The sequence below is a fragment of the Theropithecus gelada genome, chromosome 12, assembly GCF_003255815.1.
Source record: "Theropithecus gelada isolate Dixy chromosome 12, Tgel_1.0, whole genome shotgun sequence".
NCBI lineage: Eukaryota > Metazoa > Chordata > Mammalia > Primates > Cercopithecidae > Theropithecus > Theropithecus gelada.
The window spans coordinates 107136297-107158560 of record NC_037680.1 but is presented as its reverse complement, the minus strand read 5'-3'; the positions used below and the strand labels follow the sequence as shown (position 1 = coordinate 107158560).

At 39.2% G+C, this 22264-nt stretch overlaps 1 protein-coding gene across 1 annotated transcript in view; it reads right to left on the bottom strand.

Annotated features, from left to right (window-relative positions):
* The window catches only part of SP100 (SP100 nuclear antigen), a 130502-nt gene that overhangs the window by 48402 nt on the left and 59836 nt on the right, over positions 1-22264 (bottom strand). Inside the window, exons 15-17 of the mRNA XM_025404049.1 lie at positions 22176-22259; positions 18845-18961; positions 17837-17890 (exon numbers count right to left, since the gene is read on the bottom strand). Coding sequence (XP_025259834.1) covers positions 17837-17890; positions 18845-18961; positions 22176-22259 — 255 coding nt within the window. The remainder of the gene's footprint in view (positions 1-17836; positions 17891-18844; positions 18962-22175; positions 22260-22264) is intronic.

The following is a 22264-nucleotide window of genomic DNA, read 5'->3' as shown; positions in this document are numbered from 1 at the left end:
CCATAGAGAAAAGGCCACAGTCTCCATGAACCAGCAGACTTAGCCTTTCCTCCTGGTAGTTCTCAGGAATCCAGGCAGCCCAGACAACTTGGTTTCCCCCCAGCAAAGCACACCTCCTACACCAAGGGACAGTCATTGTGCTTCATTGAATAAAGCCTCCAAGAAATATGGGACTTTATAAAAAGACCAAACCTACGATTGATTGGAGTACCTGAAAGAGATGGGAAAAATGGAAACAAGCTGGAAAACATACTTCAGGATATTATCTAGGAGAACTTCCCCAACCTAGCAAGGCAGGCCAACATGCAAATTCAGGAAATACAGAGAACACCACCTAGATACTCCACGAGAAGGTCAATTCCAAGACACATGATCATCAGATTCTCCAAGGTCCAAATGAAGGAAAGACCAGAGAGAAAGGCCAGGTCACCTACAAAGGGAAGCCCATCAGACTAAACAGTAGACCTCTCAACAGAAACTCTACAAGCCAGAAGAGATGGGGTGCCAATATTCATTATTCTTAAAGAAAAGAATTTTCAATACAGAATTTCATATCCAGCCAAACTAAGCTCCATAAGTGAAGGAGAAATAAAATCCTTTTCAGACAAGCAAATGCTGAGGGATTTTGTTACTACTAGGCCTGCCTTGCAAGAGTTCCTGAAAGATGTGCTAAATGAATAAAGAAAAAGCCAGTACCAGCCGCTGCAAAACACACTAAAATATAAAGACCAATGACACTATGAAAAATCTGCATCAACTAGTGTGCAAAATAACCAGATAGCATCTTGATGACAAGATCAAATTCATGCATAACAATACTAACCTTAAATGTAAATGGGCTAAATGCCCCAATTAAAAGACACAGACTGGCAAATTGGATAAAGAGTCAAGACCCATTGGTGTGCTGTATTCAGGAGACCCATCTCACCTGCAAAGACATGCATAGGCTCAAAATAAGGGAATGGAGGAAAATTTACCAAGCAAATAGAAAGAAAAAAAAAAGCAGATGTTGCAATCTTAGTCTCTGACAAAACAGACTTTAAACCAACAAAGATCAAAAAAGACAAAGAAGGGCATTACATAATGGTAAAGGGAAAAATTCAACAAGAAGAGCTAACTATTCTAAATATATATGCACCCAATACAGGAGCACCCAGATTCATAAAACAAGTCCTTAGACTCCCACATAATAATAGTGGGAGACTGTAACACCCCACTGTAAATATTAGACAGATCAATGAGACAGAAAATTAAGGATATTCAGGACTTGAACTCAGTTGTGGATCAAGTGGACCTAATAGACATCTACAGAACTCTCCACCCTAAATCAACAGAATATATATTCTTTTCAGTGTCACATGGTACTTATTCTAAAATCGACCACATAATTGGAAGTAAAACACTCCTCAGCAAGTGCAAAGAACTGAAATTGTAACAGACAGTCTCTCAGACCACAGCACAATCAAATTAGAACTCAGGACTAAGAAACTCACTCAAAACCACTCAATTACATGGAAATTGAACAACCTGCTCCTCAATGACTCCTGAGTAAATAAAGAAATTAAGGCAGAAATCAGGAAGTTCTTTGAAACTAATGAGAACAAAAAGACAGTGTACCAAAATCTCTGGGACACAGCTAAAGCAATATTAAGAGGGAAATTTATAGCACTAAATGCCCACATCGGAAAGCTAGAAAGATCTAAAATCAATACCCTAATATCACAATTAAAAGAGCCAGAGAGACAAGAGCAAACTAATCCAAAAAACCAGGAGCTGGTTATTTGAAAAAATTCCCGAAATAGATAGACTGCTAGATAGGCTAATAAAGAAGAAAAGAGAGAAGAATCAAATAGACACAATAAAAAATGATAAAGGGGATATCACCACTGACCTCACAGAAGTACAAACTACCATCAGAGAATACTACAAACACCTCTACACAAACTAGAAAATCTAGAAGAAACGGATAAATCCCTGGAAACATACACCCTCCCAAGACTAAACCAGGAAGAAATCGAATTCCTGAATAGACCAATAACAAGTTCTGAAATTGAGGCAGTAATTAACAGTCCACCAACCAAATAAAGCCCAGGACCAGACTGATTCACAGCTGAATTCTACCAGAGGTACAAAGAGTAGCTGGTACCTTTCCTTCTGAAACTATTCCAAACAATTGAAAATGAGTGACTCCTCCCTAACTCATTTTATGAAGCCAGCATCATCCTGATAGCAAAACCTGGCAGAGACACAATAAAAAAAGGAAACTTCCATCCAATATCCCTGATGAACATTGATGCAAGAATTCTCAATAAAATACTGTCAAACTGAATCCAGCAGCACATTAAAAAACTTATCCATCATGATCAAGTCGGCTTCATCCCTGGGATGCAAGGCTGGTTCAACATATGTAGATCAATAAATGCAATCCATCACATAAACAGAACCAAAGACAAAAACCACATGATTATCTCAATAGATGCAGAAAAGGTCTTTGAAAAAATTCAACATCCCTTCCTGTTAAAAACCCTTGGCCAGGCGTGGTGGCTCACACCTGTAATCCCAGCACTTTGGGAGGCCAAGGCAGGTAGATCACGAGGTCAGGAGATTGAGACCATCCTGGCTAACATGGTGAAACACTGTCTCTACTAAAAATACAAAAAATGAGCCAGGCGTGGTGGCGGGTGCCTGTAGTCCCAGCTACTTGGGAGGCTGAGGTGGGAGAATGGTGTGAACCCGGGAGGTGGAGACTGCAGTGAGCTGAGATCATGCCACTGCACTCCAGTCTGGGCAACAGAGTGAGACTCCGTCTCAAACAACAACAACAAAAACCCAAACAAACAAACCAAAAAACTCTCAATACACTAGGTATTGATGAGACATACCTCCAAATAAAAAGAGCTATTTATGACAAACCCACAGCCAATATCATACTGAATGGGCAAAAGCTGGAAGCATTCCCTTTGAAAACCGGCCCAGGACAAGGATGCCCTCCTCTCACCACTCCCATTCAACATAGTATTGGAAGTTCTGGCAAGAGAAAGAAATAAAGAGTATTCAAATAGGGAGAGAGGAAGTCAGATTGTCTATACTTGCAGATGACATGACTTTATATTCAGAAAACCCCATCATCTAAGCCTCAAAATTCCTTAAACTGATAAGGAATGTCAGCAAAATCTCAGGATACAAAATCAATGTGCAAAAATCACAAGCATTCCTTTACACCATCAATAGGCAAGCAGAGAGCCAAATCATGAATGAACTCCCATTCACAATCACTACAAAAAGAATAAAATACCTAGGAATATAGCTAACAAAGGATGTGAAGGACCTCTTCAAGGACAACTACAAACCACTGCTCAAGGAAATAAAAGAGGACACAAACAAACGAAAAAACATTCCAACCTCATGAATAGGAAGAATCAATATAATGAAAATGACCATACTGCCCAAAGTAATTTATAGATTAAATGCCATTCCCATCAAACTACCATTGACATTCTTCACAGAATTAGAAAAGTCTACTTTGAATTTCATATGGAATCAAGGAAGACCCCGTACAGCCAAGACAATCCTAAGCAAAAAGAACAAAGCTGGAGGCATCACCCTAGCTGACTTCAAATTATACTACAGGGCTACAGTAACCAAAACACCAAGGTACTGGTACCAAAACAGACACATAGACCAATGGAACAGAACAGAGACCTCAGAAATAACACCACACATCTATAATCATCTGATCTTTGACAAACCTGACAAAGACAAGTAATGGGGAAGGGATCTCCTATTTAATAAATGGTGCTGGGAAAACTGGCTAGCCATATGTAGAAAACTGAAACTGGACCTTTTCCTTATGCCTTAAACAAAAATTAACTCAGGATGGATTAAAGACTTAAAATGTATAACCCAAAGCCATAAAAACCCTAGAAGAAAACATGGGCAAAACATTGAGGACACAGGCATGGACAAAGGCTTCAGGACAAAAACGCCCAAAGCAATTGCAACAAAAACCACAATTGACAAATGGGATCTAATTAAACTAAAGAGCTTCTGCACAGCAAAAGAAACGATCATCAGAACGAACAGGCAGTCTACAGAATGTAAGAAAATTTTTGCAATCTATCCATCTGACAAAGGTCTAATATCTAGAATTTACAAGGAGCTTAAACAAATTTACAAGAAAAAAACAAACACCGCCATGAAAAAGTGGGCAAAGGATATGAAAAGACATTTCTCAAAAGAAGACATTTATGTGGCCAACAAACATATGAAAATATGCTCAACATCACTGAACCTAAAATTAGAGAAATGCAAATCAAAACCACAATGAGTTACCATCTCACACCAGTAAGAATGGTAATTATTAAAAAGTCAAGAAACAACAGCTGCTGGTGAGGCTGTGAATAAATAGGAACACTTTTACACTGTTGGTGGGAATGTAAATTAGTTCAACCATTATGGAAGACAGTATGGCGATTCCTCAAGGATCTGGAACCAGAAATACCATTTGACCTAGCAATCCCATTACTGGGTATATACCCAAATCCCATTACTGGGTATATAAATCATTCTACTATAAAGACACATGCACACGTATGTTTATTGCAGCACTATTTGCAATAGCATAGCCATGGATCCAAACCAGATGCCCATCAATGATAGACTGGATAAAGAAAATGTGGTACATATACACCATGGAATACTATGCAGCCATAAAAAGGAATGAGATCATGTGCTTTGCAGGGACATGGATGAAGCTGGAAGTAATCATCCTTAGCAAACTGACCAGGAACAGAAAACCAAACACTGTATGTTCTCACTCACAAGTGGGAGTTGAACAATGAGAACACATGGACACAGGGAGAGGAACACACTAGGGCCTGTTGTGGGGTGGGAGGTGAGGGGAGCGAACTTAGAGGACGGGTCAATAAGTACAGCAAACCGCCATGACACATGTATACCTATGTAACAAACCTGCACATTCCGCACACGTACCCCAGAACTTAAAAAACAAACAAAGAAACAAAAACGCCTGTAATCCCAGCACTTTGGGAGGCTGAGCGGGCGGATCACGAGGTCAGGAGATCGAGACCATCTTGGCTAACACGGTGAAACCTTGTCTCTACTAAAACTACAAAAAATGAGCCGGGCATGGTGGTACATGCCTGTAGTCCCAGCTACTCGGGAGGCTGAGGCAGGAGAATGGCGTGAACCCAGGAGGCAGAGCTTGCAGTGAGCCGCGATAGCGCCACTGCACTCCAGCCTGTGACAGAGCGAGACTCCGTCTCAAAAAAAAAAAACACAAAAAACACAATCAACCAACAAACAAAAAAAACTGTGGCACTTCCCTTTAGCTCACCCTCTCTCCTGGGTTGCCATGGTAAGATGTGCTTGCTTCCCCTTCACCTTCTGCTGCAATTCTGAGTTTCCTGAGGCCTCCCAGCCATGTGGAACTGTGAGTCAATTAAACCTCTTTATTAAAATAAATTACCCAGTCTCAGGTAGTTCTTTTTTTTTTTTTTTTTTTTTTTTGAGACGGAGTCTTGCTCTGTCACCCAGGCTGGAGTGCAGTGGCCAGATCTCAGCTCACTGCAAGCTCCGCCTCCCAGGTTCACGCCATTCTCCTGCCTCAGCCTCCCGAGTAGCTGGGACTACAGGCGCCCGCCACCTCGCCCGGCTAGTTTTTTGTATTTTTTAGTAGAGACGGGGTTTCACCGGGTTAGCCAGGATGGTCTCGATCTCCTGACCTCGTGATCCGCCCGTCTCGGCCTCCCAAAGTGCTGGGATTACAGGCTTGAGCCACCGCGCCCGGCAGGTAGTTCTTTATAACAGTGTGAGAATAGACTAATACAGATAGTCTCAGCTAGGTAGCCACTAGTTAGTTGTAACCACTAGAAGAAAAGTGCAAATATTCCTTAGTATCGGAAGTACACACATGCACATAAAATGCGTAGAAGACAGAATGCAGAGTGTTGACTTAAAAAAAATCCAAATCCCTAGAATATATAATATAAACCAATGTGACTAAAACAAAATCAAACATCTTGGTTCTATCAGTAAAAGTAAATGGGGTTAACTCACTTATTTAAAAAAGAAATTTTGAGACATTTAACTACAAAGTAAAAACCAAGATTTTATCATGCATGAAAGACTCATTTAAAAACATATAAAACATTGAAAATAAATATATAGGCAAACATATATTCAGTATACATCAGTAAAAGAAATCAGGGACCATGTAATTCAGACCAAAAAGTTTTAAGAAAGTAGAAATTATAGGAGATGCAATAAGAAATGGGTAGAAACACACTATTGATAGAAGACTTTATTTTTGCTTCTTTTAGCCCATAAGAGATCAGTGTAGAAAACAGAAAAGGATGGAAGACCCAAGTGATTTGTTTAACAGGATCAATATGACTGATACATGTTGAACTCCGTAGCCAGAAAATAGAGTACACACATTTTCCCCACCCTCTCTTAAATAACTGTGTCAAAGAGGAAATACAAATCCAAATTGCGGGCTATTTAGCAAATAACAATAATAAAAAACATTGCCTATGAGAAGCTATGGAAGATTGTTAATACGGTGCCCAAAGGGAGGGGAAAAGTCTCAGCTGGGCATGCTAGCTCATGCCTGTCCTCCAGCTACTTGGGAGGCTAAGATGGGTGTATCATTTGAGGCCAGGAGTTCAAGACTAGCCTAGGCAACATAGTGATACCCCATCTCTAAAATAAAATAAAATAAGATAAAATAAAATAAAATAAAATAAAATAGTGAGACCTGATGCCATGTGCCTCTAACCCAGCTACTTGGGAGGTTGAAGCGGGAAGATCACTTAAGCTGAAGAGTTCAAGGTTGTAGTGAGCTATGATTACACCACTGCACTCCAGCCTGGGTGACAGACCAGGATCTCTATCTCTAAAAACAACGAAACCAAACCAATAAATAGCCTTAAATAATGAACCAGTGGGGAAAATGAAAAGACACCAGTTGAATTAAACATCTGCCTCAGAAAAGTACAAAAAAGTAAAGCAGATTATATGATTATATACCTGGAAAACCCAAGAGAAGCAATTAAAAATATACTATCATAATAGGAAAAGTTAGCAAGTTTCAAAATTAAGATATACAAATGAGTAGCTTTCCTATATGGGAGTAAAAACCAGTTAAAAGATATAATGCAAGGGAAGACCTAATTTATAATAGCAGCGAAAGCACACTGCCACCAAAGCTCAGACTAAACGTAAAGAAAGTCTGCATCACCCACCCACATGCAGGAAATAAATATAAAAGCTCCACTGAAGGCCCAGAGGACTCTTGAACAAATGGATCATCATGGCGTGTTCTTGGAGAGGCAGTCTAGCATCATAAAGATGGGCGTTCTCCCTATGTCTATTTATAAATTTAACACAATCCCACCAATCGATTTTTAAAAAGTGGAGTAAAGCTAATTGACACGCAATCTTCATTATTCACAGATTCCATATCTGCAAATTTGTCTGTTAGTTCAAATTTATGTGAACCCTCAAATCAATACTCATGGCACTTCCCTGGTCATTGGCAGACATGCAGTGTGGCAAATTATTTGAGTCACCTATGCATGCTCTTAGCTGAGGTCAAACAAGGTGATGCTTTGCCTTCTTGTTTCAGCTTTCACACTGTAAACAAGAGTCCGTTTGTGGTCTATTTAGTGCCACTTTTTTGTGTGTGGTTTTGTGCTCTTCGTTGGTAATTTCACGATATTAAGTGACACCCAAGTGTAATGCTGAAGAGTTGTCTAGTGTTCCTAAGTACAAGAAGGCTGTGACGTCGGAGAGAAAGTACATGTGTTAGATAAACTTTGCTCAGGCATGAGTTATAGTGCTATTGGATATGACTTCAATAGTAATGAATCAATGTGATATTACATAAGGCGTCTTTATACAGAAACATATATAAAACAAGGTTATGTATTGATCAGTTGATGAAAATATGACTAGAGGCTTCCAAAAACCTTATTCTGTATTTCTACTAGAAGCAATGGTCCAATATTTGCTAAGTCTGTGTTCATGGTGACTTTATAGAATAGAACTACCAGGAATAATGAGAATTGACTGTATATGTGTATATGAATACATACACACACATATCTGTATTTTCAGAATCTACCCACTTTTGAATGCTTCCACTGCTACCAGCTTAGTCCAACTCACCATCACCCTTCTGAGATCATTGCAACAGCCTCCTTACTCCTGTCCCATTCTTGCCCTCCTAAAGTCTATTATCCATGTAGAATCCAGAGCATGTCCTCAAAACATAATTCAGATTATATTCCCCAGCTCAAAACTCTCTGATGTCTCCTCTTACTTAAGAATTCAAAGTCTTTGCCATGGCCTATAAGTTCTATATACCTCTGAGAAACCACTTTCCACCCAACCCCTCTCTACCTCTCCAGCCAGTGGCCTCCTTGCCATTCCCTAAAGGACCATGTATAGTTCTCTCTCAGGCCTTTGCAACTGGGTTTTCTCTGCCTCAGCTCCATGGCTTAGTCCCTCATTGCATTTAGATTTTCAGTTACATGCAGCTTGTTAGCAAGGCTCTCCTTGAACACCCTACATAAAGTGGCACATTTCTGTCACTCTACAACTCCATTATTCTTTACTTTTCTTTATAACATTGTCACTATCTGAAATATTATGCACTTATTTGTGTATTGTCTGTATACCCTAAGTAGAATGTAAGCCTGATGAGATTTTTCTCACTTCTTTATCCCTATCGAGCAGCATTGGAAATAAGGATTTGCTGAATAAATGAATAAAGGGTCAAAAAAGGAAAGAATAAATAGTGAGATATCTCTATGTTTGTGAATAGAAATGGTTTATATTTTAGAGACGTCAGTTCTCTCCACATTTATTCTATGCAATTTCAATAAAAATACAACAGGGTTTTCAAGGGTTGACAAAATGATATTAAAAGTTATAAGAATGATAAAATAGCTATAATAGCCAAGACAATTTTGAAAGAGAAAAAAGTTGAGAGAACTTATCCTACCTGATATTAATATGTTATAAAATTATAGTACTTAGTAGAGTGTGATATATATTGATGCAGAATAGATAGGGCAATGGATACACATATATATATGTATATATGTTTCTGGGCTTTCTAGCATCAAGTTGTCATTTACATATATATTTGTATATGTAAATGGCAGCTTGATGCATGCTATGTGTGACATGCTATGTGTGACATTACACATCAGTGGAGAAGCTAGGGCAATTGGTTATCCATGTTGGAAAAAATCAGACCCTTACATTATGCCACACTAAAAAAAAAAATCAATTCCAAAAGAATTAAATATCCAAATGAGAAAAGAAATAAGAATGTCTCCACCTAATATTCCCAAAAGCAAATCTTGAGATAGGGTTTTGTTTTCAGTAGGTTTATTTTTGAAGTAATCACAAGGATTAGGAGTGAGGAACTAGGAAGAGGGAAAGGGTGAGAAGGGAAGCCAATTGGGCTGGTCACCAGTGTGGTCAGCTGAGCCTCACTCTTACTGGGGACTCTCTGAAGAACTATAATGAATGGTCTTCAGGCTGCCCATCTTAGGAATGGAAGCGAGAGTATTTATTCACTGGATCTGACTTTATTGGTCAAGATGTTCAATGAAGTAAGAAAAGTATGAAAATATCTTGGTAACCTGAGATTAGGCCAAGATTTCTTAAACAAGATTGGAAAACATAATTATAAATGATAATACAGACCAATTACACAAGGATAAAATATTCTGTACATCAAAAACTTACAATCAAGTGAAAAGACAGTTCAAAAGGTGATATCAAAGAAGCTGGGGGAATTTTTAAGAAATGGAGATCAGGTAAGGCCTCTCCATGGAGGAGACACTTGAACTGAAACATGAATAAGAAGAAACCATTCCTACCAGATAAAAGCATCTACGTAGAGTCAATATGAAGTGCAAGGGTTCTGAGGCTGAACACTACTTGGTTTATTCAAGGAAGGCCAGAGTAGCAAGTGATGGGGGAATCATAAAGGATGAGATTTAAGAGCTGATCGGGGCAGCCTGTGTAATGCTTCATAGGCATGGCAAGAAGTTTACTTTTTTTTTCTAGGTTCAACTGGAAAGTTTTCTAGGTTCAACTGGAAACCACTGAAAGGGTATAGGAGTTGGGTGGCCAGCTGTTGAATGGAGAATAGATTCTAGTGGGCAAGAATGAAAGCAGAGAGACCAGTTAGGAGGACTCTGTGGTATTTCACATGCAAGACAATAGGGCTTGGGCCGGGGCAGTGGCAGGGGAGATAAAGAATGGACAAATCTGATATATAGTCTTGGAACCTGATGATGGAGAGAGTGCAAGGGGTTAGGATAGGGGGAAATCAAGCACATCTTCTACATTTTTGGCTCAAACTTAGTAAATATAGTGCCATTTACTGAGATGAGGATTACTGATGAGGATGACAAGTTTGGGAATGAGAATCAAGAAATGTGTTTGACACATCAGATTTTTTTTTTTTTTTTTTTTTTTTTGAGACGGAGTCTCGCTCTGTCGCCCAGGCTGGAGTGCAGTGGCCGGATCTCAGCTCACTGCAAGCTCCGCCTCCCGGGTTCACGCCATTCTCCTGCCTCAGCCTCCCGAGTAGCTGGGACTACAGGCGCCGGCCACCTCGCCCGGCTAGTTTTTTGTATTTCTTAATAGAGACGGGGTTTCACCCTGTTAGCCAGGATGGTCTCGATCTCCTGACCTCGTGATCCGCCCGTCTCGGCCTCCCAAAGTGCTGGGATTACAGGCTGACACATCAGATTTAAGACACCTGTTAGACTTCAAGTAGAAGTTTGGAGTATGAAGTTGAATTTATGACTTGGCAGTTGAGGAGAGAGAAAAGAAGAGAAATATAGTTGGTAGTCATTCACATATTGATAAAATTCAAAGAACAGGACTGGATGCAATTCCTAGGGAGAGAGTATAGAGACAAGGAAAGCACTCAGGTCCAATCCATGGGGCACTCCAATATGTAGACACGAGGAAGCCACGAAGGGGCCACTACCACCACCACCACCACCACCACCACCACCACCAGCACCAATACCACCAATAATACTACCACTATCCACACTACCACCAACATCACCAGCAAGGAGCTCTTAGCCAGTAGGAGATTGGGGTTTTCTAGAAGACAAGAGAAGAGAATGCATCCATCCACATGGCCCAAAGGAGACCACCTTCTCCCAGTTCACTCACCTGATCACGGTCATGCCAATACCTGCCAGGTGTTAGGAGGCAAAGGGCAGCCAACAACTCCCAGTCAGAAAGGCCATGAGCAGGCAGTCACTGCAGGCCATTCTCAGACAAGCCACACGAGCTCGATCTCTTTGACTGGAGGAACCAGCTTTTTGGGAACAGATCTTTTCAGGCCTGAGGCCTCAGGCTCCTAGCAGGAGATTTGCCTCCCCTTTCACCATTGCTCTCTACACCTGCTGTCTACCCCGCTGCCTCATCTGTGAAGCCAGCAGGACATTCACCCTTGGCCAATCTGTATAGTCCTCCTAGGGAGAAGCCCAGCTGCCTACTGAGAGCATGTAGTCTAAAAGCAGCCTGGCCCCCATAAATGAGATCCACAGAGAACCTGAATTAGCTGACAATATTGATTACCATGTGATTACCTATGACAAAAATCAAGCAGTGAAAATCCCTGATCTTCTAATTTATAGTTTCTCAACATTTCTTTACCCATCATTTTATTTTTAATATTTTTTCTTTGCTTGCTCTAAGTACATATTTTGTACAATCATATATTTGGATTAAATTTTCACAAGCTGCTAGAATTAATTTATTCATGCAAATTACTCATCCAATAACTATGAATTGAGCACTTACTGTGAAGTGACCCGCTATCCTAGATGGTGAGGATACAGTTGTGAATAAAACAAAGTTCTTGCTGGCGTAGAGCTTACAGTCTAGTGGGGAGACAGCAATGAAGAAACAAACACAGAAGGTGATAGAGTGTTTTGTGGAAAAGTAAACCAGAATAAGGACTTCAGGGAGTGGTGAATGGGGCTAGAAGTGTGTGTGGGAGGAGGATGTGTAATTTTATGTAGAAGAACCAGGAAGGACTTCTCATAAGTCAGCATTTGAGGAGAGGTCTGACAAAAGGTCAGAGAGTAAGCCATGAATCCTGTCCTTCATTGGTCAAGATGCCCAAATCATGCTCTAGAAAGACTATTGCAGGCTCTGAGCACACTGCCTTATCCTGTGGAACTGGGGGTCACTGTGAATTGTCTTGCCATGTCCTATAGACTGAGCTATGGTCACTTCCTCTCCAACCAAAGACATTCCACCGTCTTCACCGTGAGCATGGGCTTGGCCAAAATCTCTCAAAATCTTGGCGTCTGTGCTGAAACCTTCCACACTCTTGGTTGGGGGATCCCTTTAAATCTGGCTGTTTCTTCCATTTCACTGGATTTCCTATTTTACTCCAATAGTGATGGACAGTTTTGAAGCCCATTTGTACGTCCTAACCCAAAACATGTACCCTGAAGGAAGACTGAGTCTTTAGTACAGCTGTGGTCAAATTTACAAGGAAAGAAAGGTTGTGGGAGGGTTGGGAGTGTGAAATAGATAAGTAGAACAGTAAAAAAGGGAAGCATGATGAGATCCATAGGATGAGGTCTGGTAAATGGAAGTGGTATAAAGAAAGGCCATCCGTATTTTGAGATAAAAGAAAATAAAATGAAGAAAGTATTTTAATGATGCTGGGAATAATAATTAGCCTATAAACAGTAGCAATGCCCGTAAAATATTATACAAGATGCAGTGTTAAAAGAAAGACACCATCAGCATCCTCACCTAAATACTGAGCTGACTTCACTTTATATATTTAGGTGAAGACAAGATGAAAGGAAATCTTAAAATAAAATGATATGGGATCTGGAGCTCATTCAGAATGGAGAATGGGAGAGCTATAGTTGAAAAATCTATATGCATCCTAGGCCGGGCACGGTGGCTCACGCCTGTAATCCCAGCACTTTGGAAAGTCAAAGTGGGTGGATCGCCTGAGGTCAGGAGTTCGAGAACAGCCTAACTAATATGGTGAAACCACATCTCTACTAAAAATACAAAAATTAGCCGGGTATGGTAATGGACATCCACCTGTAATCGTAGCTACTCAGGAGGCTGAGATGGGAGAATTGCTTGAACCCGGGAGGCAGGGGTTGCAGTGAGCCGAGGTTGCACCTCTGCACTCTGGCCTGGGTAACAGAGCTGGACTCCATCTCAAACAAAAAAACAACAAAAAAAGTCTCTATGCTTCCTATTTCACTGTTTTTAGGTGAAATTCATTTCAGGCACCTCTATTTTTCCCAGTAACATTGAGCTCCATGGGCTTACATGTCTTATAAGGCTAACTAATGAATTCCACAGACTAGATTTTAAACATGTAAGACTTCATTACTAACAAAAGAAATTGCTGAAGGAGATGAAAGGAAAGGCCCCTCGAGCCATAGTTGTGGAAGGAGAGAGAACATTCTGCACCATAACACTAACATAAAGAATCTGATTTGACAAAGTGTTAAATTGAGAAATTTCAAAAGAAGATCAGTCTTACTCTCTTGCAAAATATGGAAGTGTGTCTTTTCATAACCGTTACTGATTTGTTCTGTTCTATGTTAACATAAACTTGTCCTTAGGAGAGCTATTTGAAGAGGTCTTGTAATAATCCCACAAAATAGAAAATTATTGCCACTTCTCATGAAACCAATTTCCAAAGAAACCTGTAATTCTGATTGATTGTTTTATTTGATAATTTTTGGGCCTGGCTATAATATTTTAAGTGGTATCTGGATCCCTAAACTGTATAAATGCTTGTAAAATTTTATATTAACTCAGTGGCATTCTGATTCTCTCATATGCAAGTAGGTAATAAATTGACTACAGGTTTCCTTTTAAATAAAGATTTTGAGAATCTTGTCTCATTTAAATTCACTCCAGTTATTATGTAATAGAAAAAAAGATATTCATAGTAATACATAAATTTATACAATGTATAAAACTTTTTTAAAATGCCAGAATTGTATAAAAAAATTTTTTAGTGGAAGAACATTACATAAGACATGAATAAAAGAGTAAAAGTCTCTGTTCTTCCAGAATTAACCTTCAATGCTTTTTTTTTTTTTTTGAGACAGGGTCTTGTTCTGTCACCCAAGCTGGGGTGCAGTGGTGCAGTCTCGGCTCACTGCAACCTCTGCCTCCCGGGTTCAAGTGATCCTCCTGCCTCAGCCTCCTGAGAAACTGGGATTACAGGAGTAAGCCACTATGCCTAGCCAGTTCAATGTATTTCTAATCAGAGCTTTCAGTGGACTTGGGAAGGAGTTGGGAGAGATCTTCTTGAGCTCATTCTAAAATTCACCCCCAATGAGGCATCAGGATGGTTCTACCTCTGAGCTCTTCTTTCTCTTCTGTAGTCCCTTCAATTACAAAAGAAGAACACAGAATACAGGCAGGTAAAGGCACTGTGTGTGTAATCAACGTGGTGATTCAAATCACCACGCCATAATGTGGAGAATATTTTTAAAATTCCCACCTCAGTTACACAGAAAGGCAATCCCCATGTAGATTATATATGTAAACATTAAAAATGATCAGTTGTATCAAACTTCTAGAATCAAATATAGAACAATATTTTTAAAATATTGAGGAAGAAATAGTTGTAAATAAGATATGGAACCCAAGAACCAGTTAGAAAAAGGCTGACAAATTTGACTACATAAAAATTTAAAACTACTCTAGGACAAAAGATTCCCTTAACAAATCTAAAAGAAAAACAATAAATGGACAAAATACTGGCAATGCATATGACCAAGATTTAATATATGTAACATATAAGATTTCTATATTCATTCAAAATAATAAGAAAAACACCATGACATGAAACACTGAGAGGGCCGGGCGCAGTGGCTCACGTCTGTAATCCCAGCACTTTGGGAGGCTGAGGCGGGCGGATCACAAGGTCAGGAGATCGAGACTATCCTGGCTAACACGGTGAAACCCCGTCTCTACTAAAAATACAAAAAATTAGCCGGGCATGGTGGTGGGCACCTGTAGTCCCAGCTACTTTGGAGGCTGAGACAGGAGAATGGCGTGAACCCAGGAGGTGGAGCTTGCAGTGAGCCGAGATCGCACCACTCCACTCCAGCCCGAGCAACAGTGCAAGACTCCATCTCAAACACACACACACACACACACACACACAAAGAGTTCTACGAAGAAGAAACAGAAATCATCAATAATAAATGAAAAATTCCTGACCACACTAAAAATGAAAACCATGCTCATTAAAGCAGTCCTGACATAAGACTTTTTATATTTCAATTAAATATGTTTTTATTGTCCAGGTATATTAGTTTAAAAAGCAAGAAAGGACAAGTATATACAGAATTACTCATTTAAATAAATAAAACTATATTCCAAAATGTGTTAATACACGCATAGTAAAATTCTGGAAAGATAGACACCAATGTTCACAAGAACGTCTATTTTAAAATCAGAATAAAAAGCAAGATGAAGACAGAATAAAAAGCAAGATGAAGACAGAATAAAAAGCAACATGAGCATTAAAAAAAAAAATAAATTGCTACCTTAAAAGGCATTCAGGTTTTATCTTATGAAAGGTGTAGAAAAAATGCTCCTGGAACTGACAAACAAATTTAGTAAAGTTTCAGAATATAAAATCAATGCATAAAAATCAGTGGCATCTTTATACACTAAAAACGTTCTAGCTGAGAATCAAATGAAGAACACAGTCCCATTTACGACAGCCACAAAGAAAATGAGATCCCTAGGAATTCATCCAGCCAAGGAGGTGAAAGATGTCTACAAGAAGAACTACAAAACACTGCTGAAATAAATCAGAGATGACACAAATAAATAGAAAATTTTTCCATGCTCATGGATTGGAAGAATCAATATAGTTTGAATGACTATACTGTTTAAATCAATTTACAGATTCAACACCATCCTTATCAAAATAAAAGTGTCATTCTTGCAGAATTAGAAAAATCTATTCTAAAACTCAGTTGGAACCATAAAAGAGCCTGAATAGACAAAGCAATTGTAAGCAAAAAGAACAAAGCTAGAGGCATCACATTGCTTGACTTCTAACTATACTACAAGGCTACAGAAATCAAAATAGCATGGTACTGGTACAAAAACAGACACATAGACCAGTGGAACAGAACAAAGAACTCAGAAACAAACCTGCTCACCTACAACCATCTGATCTTCAACAAAAATAAGCAATGGGAAATGGATTGTCTATTCAATAAATGATGCTGGAATAACTGGCTAGACATATGAAGAAAAATGAAACTGGACCCATACTTCTCATCCTATACAAAAATTAACTCAAGATGGATTAAAGATTTAAATATAAGACCTAAAACTATGAAAATCCTAGAATAAACCTAGGAAATACCCTTCCTGATATAGGCTTTGGCAAAGAATTTATGGCTAAGTCTCCAAAAGCAATTGCAACTAAAACAAAAATTGACAAGTGGGACCTAATTAAACTAAATAGCTTCTGCACAACAAAAGAAATTACCAAAAGAGCAAACAGACAGCCTTCAGAATGGGAGAAAATTTTTGCAAACTGTGCATATAACAAAGATCTGATATCCAGAATCTATAAGGAACTTAAACAAATCAACAAGCAAAAAACAAAAAAATCCAATTAAAAAATGGGCAAAGGACATGAACAGACACTTCTTAAAAGAAGGCATACAAGTGGTCAACAAACATGAAAAAATACCCAACATCACTAATCATCAGATAAATGCAAATCAAAGCCATAGTGAGATACCATTTCACACTACTCAGAGTGGCTATTATTAAAAAATCAAGAAAATTACAGATGCTGGTGAGGTTGTGGATGAAAAGGAATGCTTATACACTGTTGGTGGGGGTGTAAAATTAGTTCAACCACTGTGGAAGACAGTGTGGAGACTCCTCAAAGACCTGCAGACAGAAATGCCATTCTACTCAGCAATCCCACCACCTTTAGGTATATTCCCAAAGGAAAATAATTTGTTCTATCAAAAAGATACATGCACTCATATGTTCCTTATAGTGCTATTCACAACAACAAAGACATAGAACCAATCTAGCTGCCCATCAACAGTGAACTGGATAAACAAAATGTGGCACACATATACACCATGAAATACAATGCAGCCATAAAAAGAATGGACACAGGAAGGGGAACATCACACACTGGGGCCTGTTGTGGGGTGGAGGGAGTGGAGAGGGATAGCATTAGGAGATAGAGTTAATGGGTGCAGCACACCAACATGGCACATGTATACATATGTAACAAACCTGCACGTTGTGCACATGTACCCTAGAACTTAAAGTATAATTAAAAAAAAAAAAAGAATAACATCATGCCCTTTGCAGCAACATGGATGGAGCTGGAGGCATTATCCTAAGCAACTTAATGCAATAACAGAAAACCAAATACTGCATGTTCTTACTTATAAGTGGGAGCTAAACACTGAATACACATAAATGTGAAGATGGGAACAAGAGACACTGGGGACCACTAGATGGGGGAGGGGAGAGGGTGGCATGGGCTGAAGAACCATCTCTTGGGTACTATGCTTACTGTCTGGGTGATGGGATTTTTGGGACCCCAAGCCTCAGCATCACACAATTTACCCATGTAACAAACCTGCACATGTACCCTTTAATCTATAATAAAAGGTGAAAAAAGAAAATAATGATAATAAACCTTAGCATTAAAAAATAGTTCATTTGTAACATACAAATTAAGTAAATTCTTATTTATTCTTACTTCTTTTCCCACTGTGTTTTTCCAAAGTAGAATTGTTTTCAACATCCATGGTATCTAGAAAGTGACAGGTAGTGGTCAGAGAACTGTAATTTATAAGTAAAATTTATAAATCTTATGACAATTCACACGGCATGGAAGGCTTGTGTTTATAACAATATTCTGAGTACAATTTATCTGTCTTCCTTCCAAAGGAAACAGACATTTTATTGATGTCTAAGGTCTTCCTGTAGTTCTCTGAGACTTTGAAACAGCTCTTCATTACTTTTATGCACCAATTTCCTCATTTATGAAACAGGGATAGCAACAGTTATCTTGTTCAACTTTAAAATTTTTATGAATATTAAATATGATCTTATTTGCAAAAGTTAATAGGAAATCACTATATAAATCAACAACAGACAAGAAGATATCTTTCAAAACTATGTATTTTTAGATTAAAAGTAGGTATCTGAGTTTTTTTTTTTTTTCTGACAGGTAGCAGGACTATTTGTCTTTTTAGGCTTTCCAAAGTTATGACAGTGACACTATTACCTGTGAGTGGAAGAACGAGTTTTTTTTTGTCAAGAACAAGGGTGGAACTCACTTTATAAATTCAACACTTTACTATTGATACGCTAATATAGTGACATACTGCTATGTTTAGCAGTGTATTTTCTTTTACCTCCTAACCAAGAGAGCCCATTCTGTTAAATATGACTTTATAATGATCTCTTGCCTCCCTGCAGTTCCCAAAAGGGTCAGGTTAAGCAAACGCAGAGAACAGGATTCTGGCATGCACTAAACCTGTTCTTTGTCACAGTCGTCTCACAGTCAAGAGCAGGAAGAAACGGGGGCTATGATTTCAGACTTCTGAAATTCTGAAGCTTGAGGCCTGTGGGCCCACTTCCTGCTGGTGATCCAGAGACTGCCTGATGCTTTGCTTCAACTCTGATCACTTCCCACATCCCTACCCAGTGTCTGTGATACCCACTGAGCCACTTCCATCCCAAGACCTCAGGGTAGCCTTACCCATCATATCAGATGCTTGACTATTTTCAGTCCTTGCTTCTTGGCTTCTTGGCACACCTTTTGGAAAACACATGACACAGGGACACTTCTCATTTTCAGGTCCTTGTAGCTCTGATCCTAAATTGTGATTTGTAAACATTTTTATTTGTGCCCACTCTCCTCCAAGATTCTCCTTTCCCCCAACATTAGTGACTACCCACTCCCCACAGCTAAATTAAGGGATGGGCTCTACCTCCGAAATCTCTTTTTCTTTTGTGGTTTCTCACTGTATTTGTCCCTTCTATTCATGAATAACCCTGAGAATTTCATCTTGACATAAAGGGTCAATTAATAGTTTGTTTCAGTGATGGAGAACACTGGAGGAGCAAAGGCTGCTTTTAGGGAAAAAGGTGATGTGCTCAGTTTTGGAGGTGTTGACTTTGAAGGTCTTGAGTAACATTCAAGTGGTGAAGTCTAAGGCCTTCAGGACCTCCAACAGGAGCCTTCTGACACTTGGATAAAGAGTTTAGAAGACAGGGCTGGCTGGAGATACACATGTAGGAATCATGAGGTTGTGGGTGGTGACCGAAATCATAGGAGTGGATGAAATGCCTGGGTGAGGGCTTTTGTAATCTGGGTGAGTCAGAGGGGCCAGGGGACACTTTATTCTGAAAACTTACTGCTATTATGAATCATGCCTTGTGCTAAAATTGCTTTTATCTCATGGTCATTTCAGATCCTACAATTTCTCCATCATTCTTTTCTCTCCCTTTTACACTTCCCCCTTCTCACCTCTATTTTTCTCTCATCTTTTAATTCTTTCTCTACATACTTCTCGTAGTACCTAATATTTTACACCACTCCATTTATAACCCTTTGTATGTATCTCATTCCACCTGTTTTCCTGTTTATATTTCTAGATCTATTTTTATTATTGAGGTGAACTTCTTTCTACTATCACCTCCTCCTTCTGTTCTCTCTTCTAGCTTTGTTTCTCTGAATGTTATCTTGATCTTTTTTTTTTTTGAGATGGAGTCTCACTCTGTCACCCAGGCTGGAGTGCAGTGGTGTAATCTCGGTTCACTGCAAGACCCATCTCCCAGGTTCATGCCATTCTCCTGCCTCAGCCTCCCAAGTACCTGTAGCTACAGGCGCCCACCACCATGCCTGGTTAATTTTTTGTGTTTTTAGTAGAAACAGGGTTTCACTGTGCTAGCCAGGATGGTCTCGATCTCCTGACCTCGTGATCCATCCGCCTCGGCCTCCCAAAGTGCTGGGATTACAGGCGTGAGCCACCGCGCCTGGCCCTTATCTTAATCTTGACTGTTTTTGCAATTTCAATCTTTGTCTTTATCCCCATTTTCTTCATCTATATTCGTCTTTATCTCACAGGTTATTACTTCCATCACCAAATGCCTGCAGTTTGGACACTGACCACATAGCCATCTCTATTACCTTTGTCTGTTCCTTATGAGCTTTCTAACTTGCAAGGCTGTCAATCAATCACCAATTTTATTTTCACGTTTCTGGTACAATTTCTGAGAAGTATCTTGAAAATTATCTCCCTTCCCCCACAAAACCTGGAATATTTGAATTCCTTGTCCACTTAGAAAAACCTGAAGCTGACTCTTACATCTTTCCATTTGGTGACTCTTGCCTACCTTTCTCCACTCTTTCTCCTTACTTTATCCACCCAGTGTCTCCTCCCTCCATTCAGGAGCCCAGCTCTTCTTTTTCTTTTGGTTCCCTCAAACCTGTTGAAAGCAGCCAGAGTCTGTGCACAAGTCTTTGTGTGTGTAGTGTGTATGCGTGCGTGCATATGTTTTGGGGGAGAGGTAAGGAAAAGAAAAAAGAGCTTTTCCTCCATGCAAGGAGGAAAACAAAGGTAATTAATAATTAACATCATAATTGGCTTCTCCATCACAAGCTAATGGGCTGCATCTCTTCTGACTCTCTTTGTGTATTCATTGGAGGAGCTTTCAATTCACAGGACAATGAAGATAAGCAAGGAAATAATAGACTATAGACAGTGACCAGGAAACCAGGGAACCTGTCTCAATGTGGTCATGCTGAACTATTTTCAGAGCTTAGATGAACTGACAAAAAAATACACCTACATCAATGAGTACACCTCATAGCCCTACTCTATCTAACCACACCTCATTCTCCTCCTTACTTCTCATTTTTCTGCCCACTGCCCTGCTGCTATACATTTTTGTCGCTATCTGTTTGATTAGGTGAGCTCATCTCCCTTTGATTTTTCTTGTCTCCTGTGTTGCTTTTTCTGTTTCATTCAATGATGTTCTGTTCTCCTTTATTTCTATGTTTATCCATTTTGCTTCTATCTTTCTAGGTATATTGTATGTTATATAGCTGGTTCCATTCCTATTCTGTCTCTTTGGATTTTAATTTTTCCTTCCCCATAAATATTATATTATTAACTTATATATATACACACACACACACACATATGTGTGTGTTTATGTATGTATACATGTTATATGTAACAAATATATGCATGTGTACACACACACACACACACACACCCGCTCACACACGCTCACAGTTGTTGCTAAATAAGCTTTCTGGCATCAGGCACTGGTATAGTCTCCTGTGAATATTCTGAGTTCCTTGTACATCTTCTTTGGACTTTGGCTTAAATGACACAGCTCTTATCCTCCTGTCTGTTACATACAACAGTCACCCACCATGAGACACCTGGGTTGCTAGTTTCTATTGTTTCTTTAGTTTTTTGGCCCTAATACTTCTGTACGTCTATTTCCTCACCCCAAAATGGGTATAGTAAGAGTTAGCCTGACTATGTCTTAAAAATTTTGTGATGATAAAATAAGATCTTATTTGCCAAAATACATTGAAATAACACAATATAATCCAATTATATGATGAAGGACATCTGCCAAAAACTATACTAACGTTTGAGAGTGTTCGATCTGAAGTTTTTATTTCTGTCTATAATTACATAGTAGGAGGTTTTACAATTACAAACGACATTGATGTCAACCCATTTATCACTGTAAAAATCTAAGATCTTAGTGTTAACAGGAATGAGAGCAGGTTTTTAAAAAAAGGATCCACAAATTTGCTATTTATTTCTTCGACAACAGCAAAATATAATTACATACATTTAGTCAGTGAGACTCATTCTGTTAAACATGAGTTTATCATAATTTCCTGCCTCTTTCCATTTTCTAAAATGCAAAAAGGAGTTCCCAGATGAACTGGATACAAGGCAGTCAAGGTGCTCAGAATAAAAAGTATCTGGAAACAGCAGCTTTTAATTCAGATTCCTGACATTCTGCAGGCCAAGTCTTGGCATCCTAATCTTCTTTACCTGACCCACGTCTTAGGGATGAGCTGCAGGTTTCCTGAAGCTCTTCTCCATTACTCAGCTCTGAAAAGTCACTGCTGCTGAAACCTGCA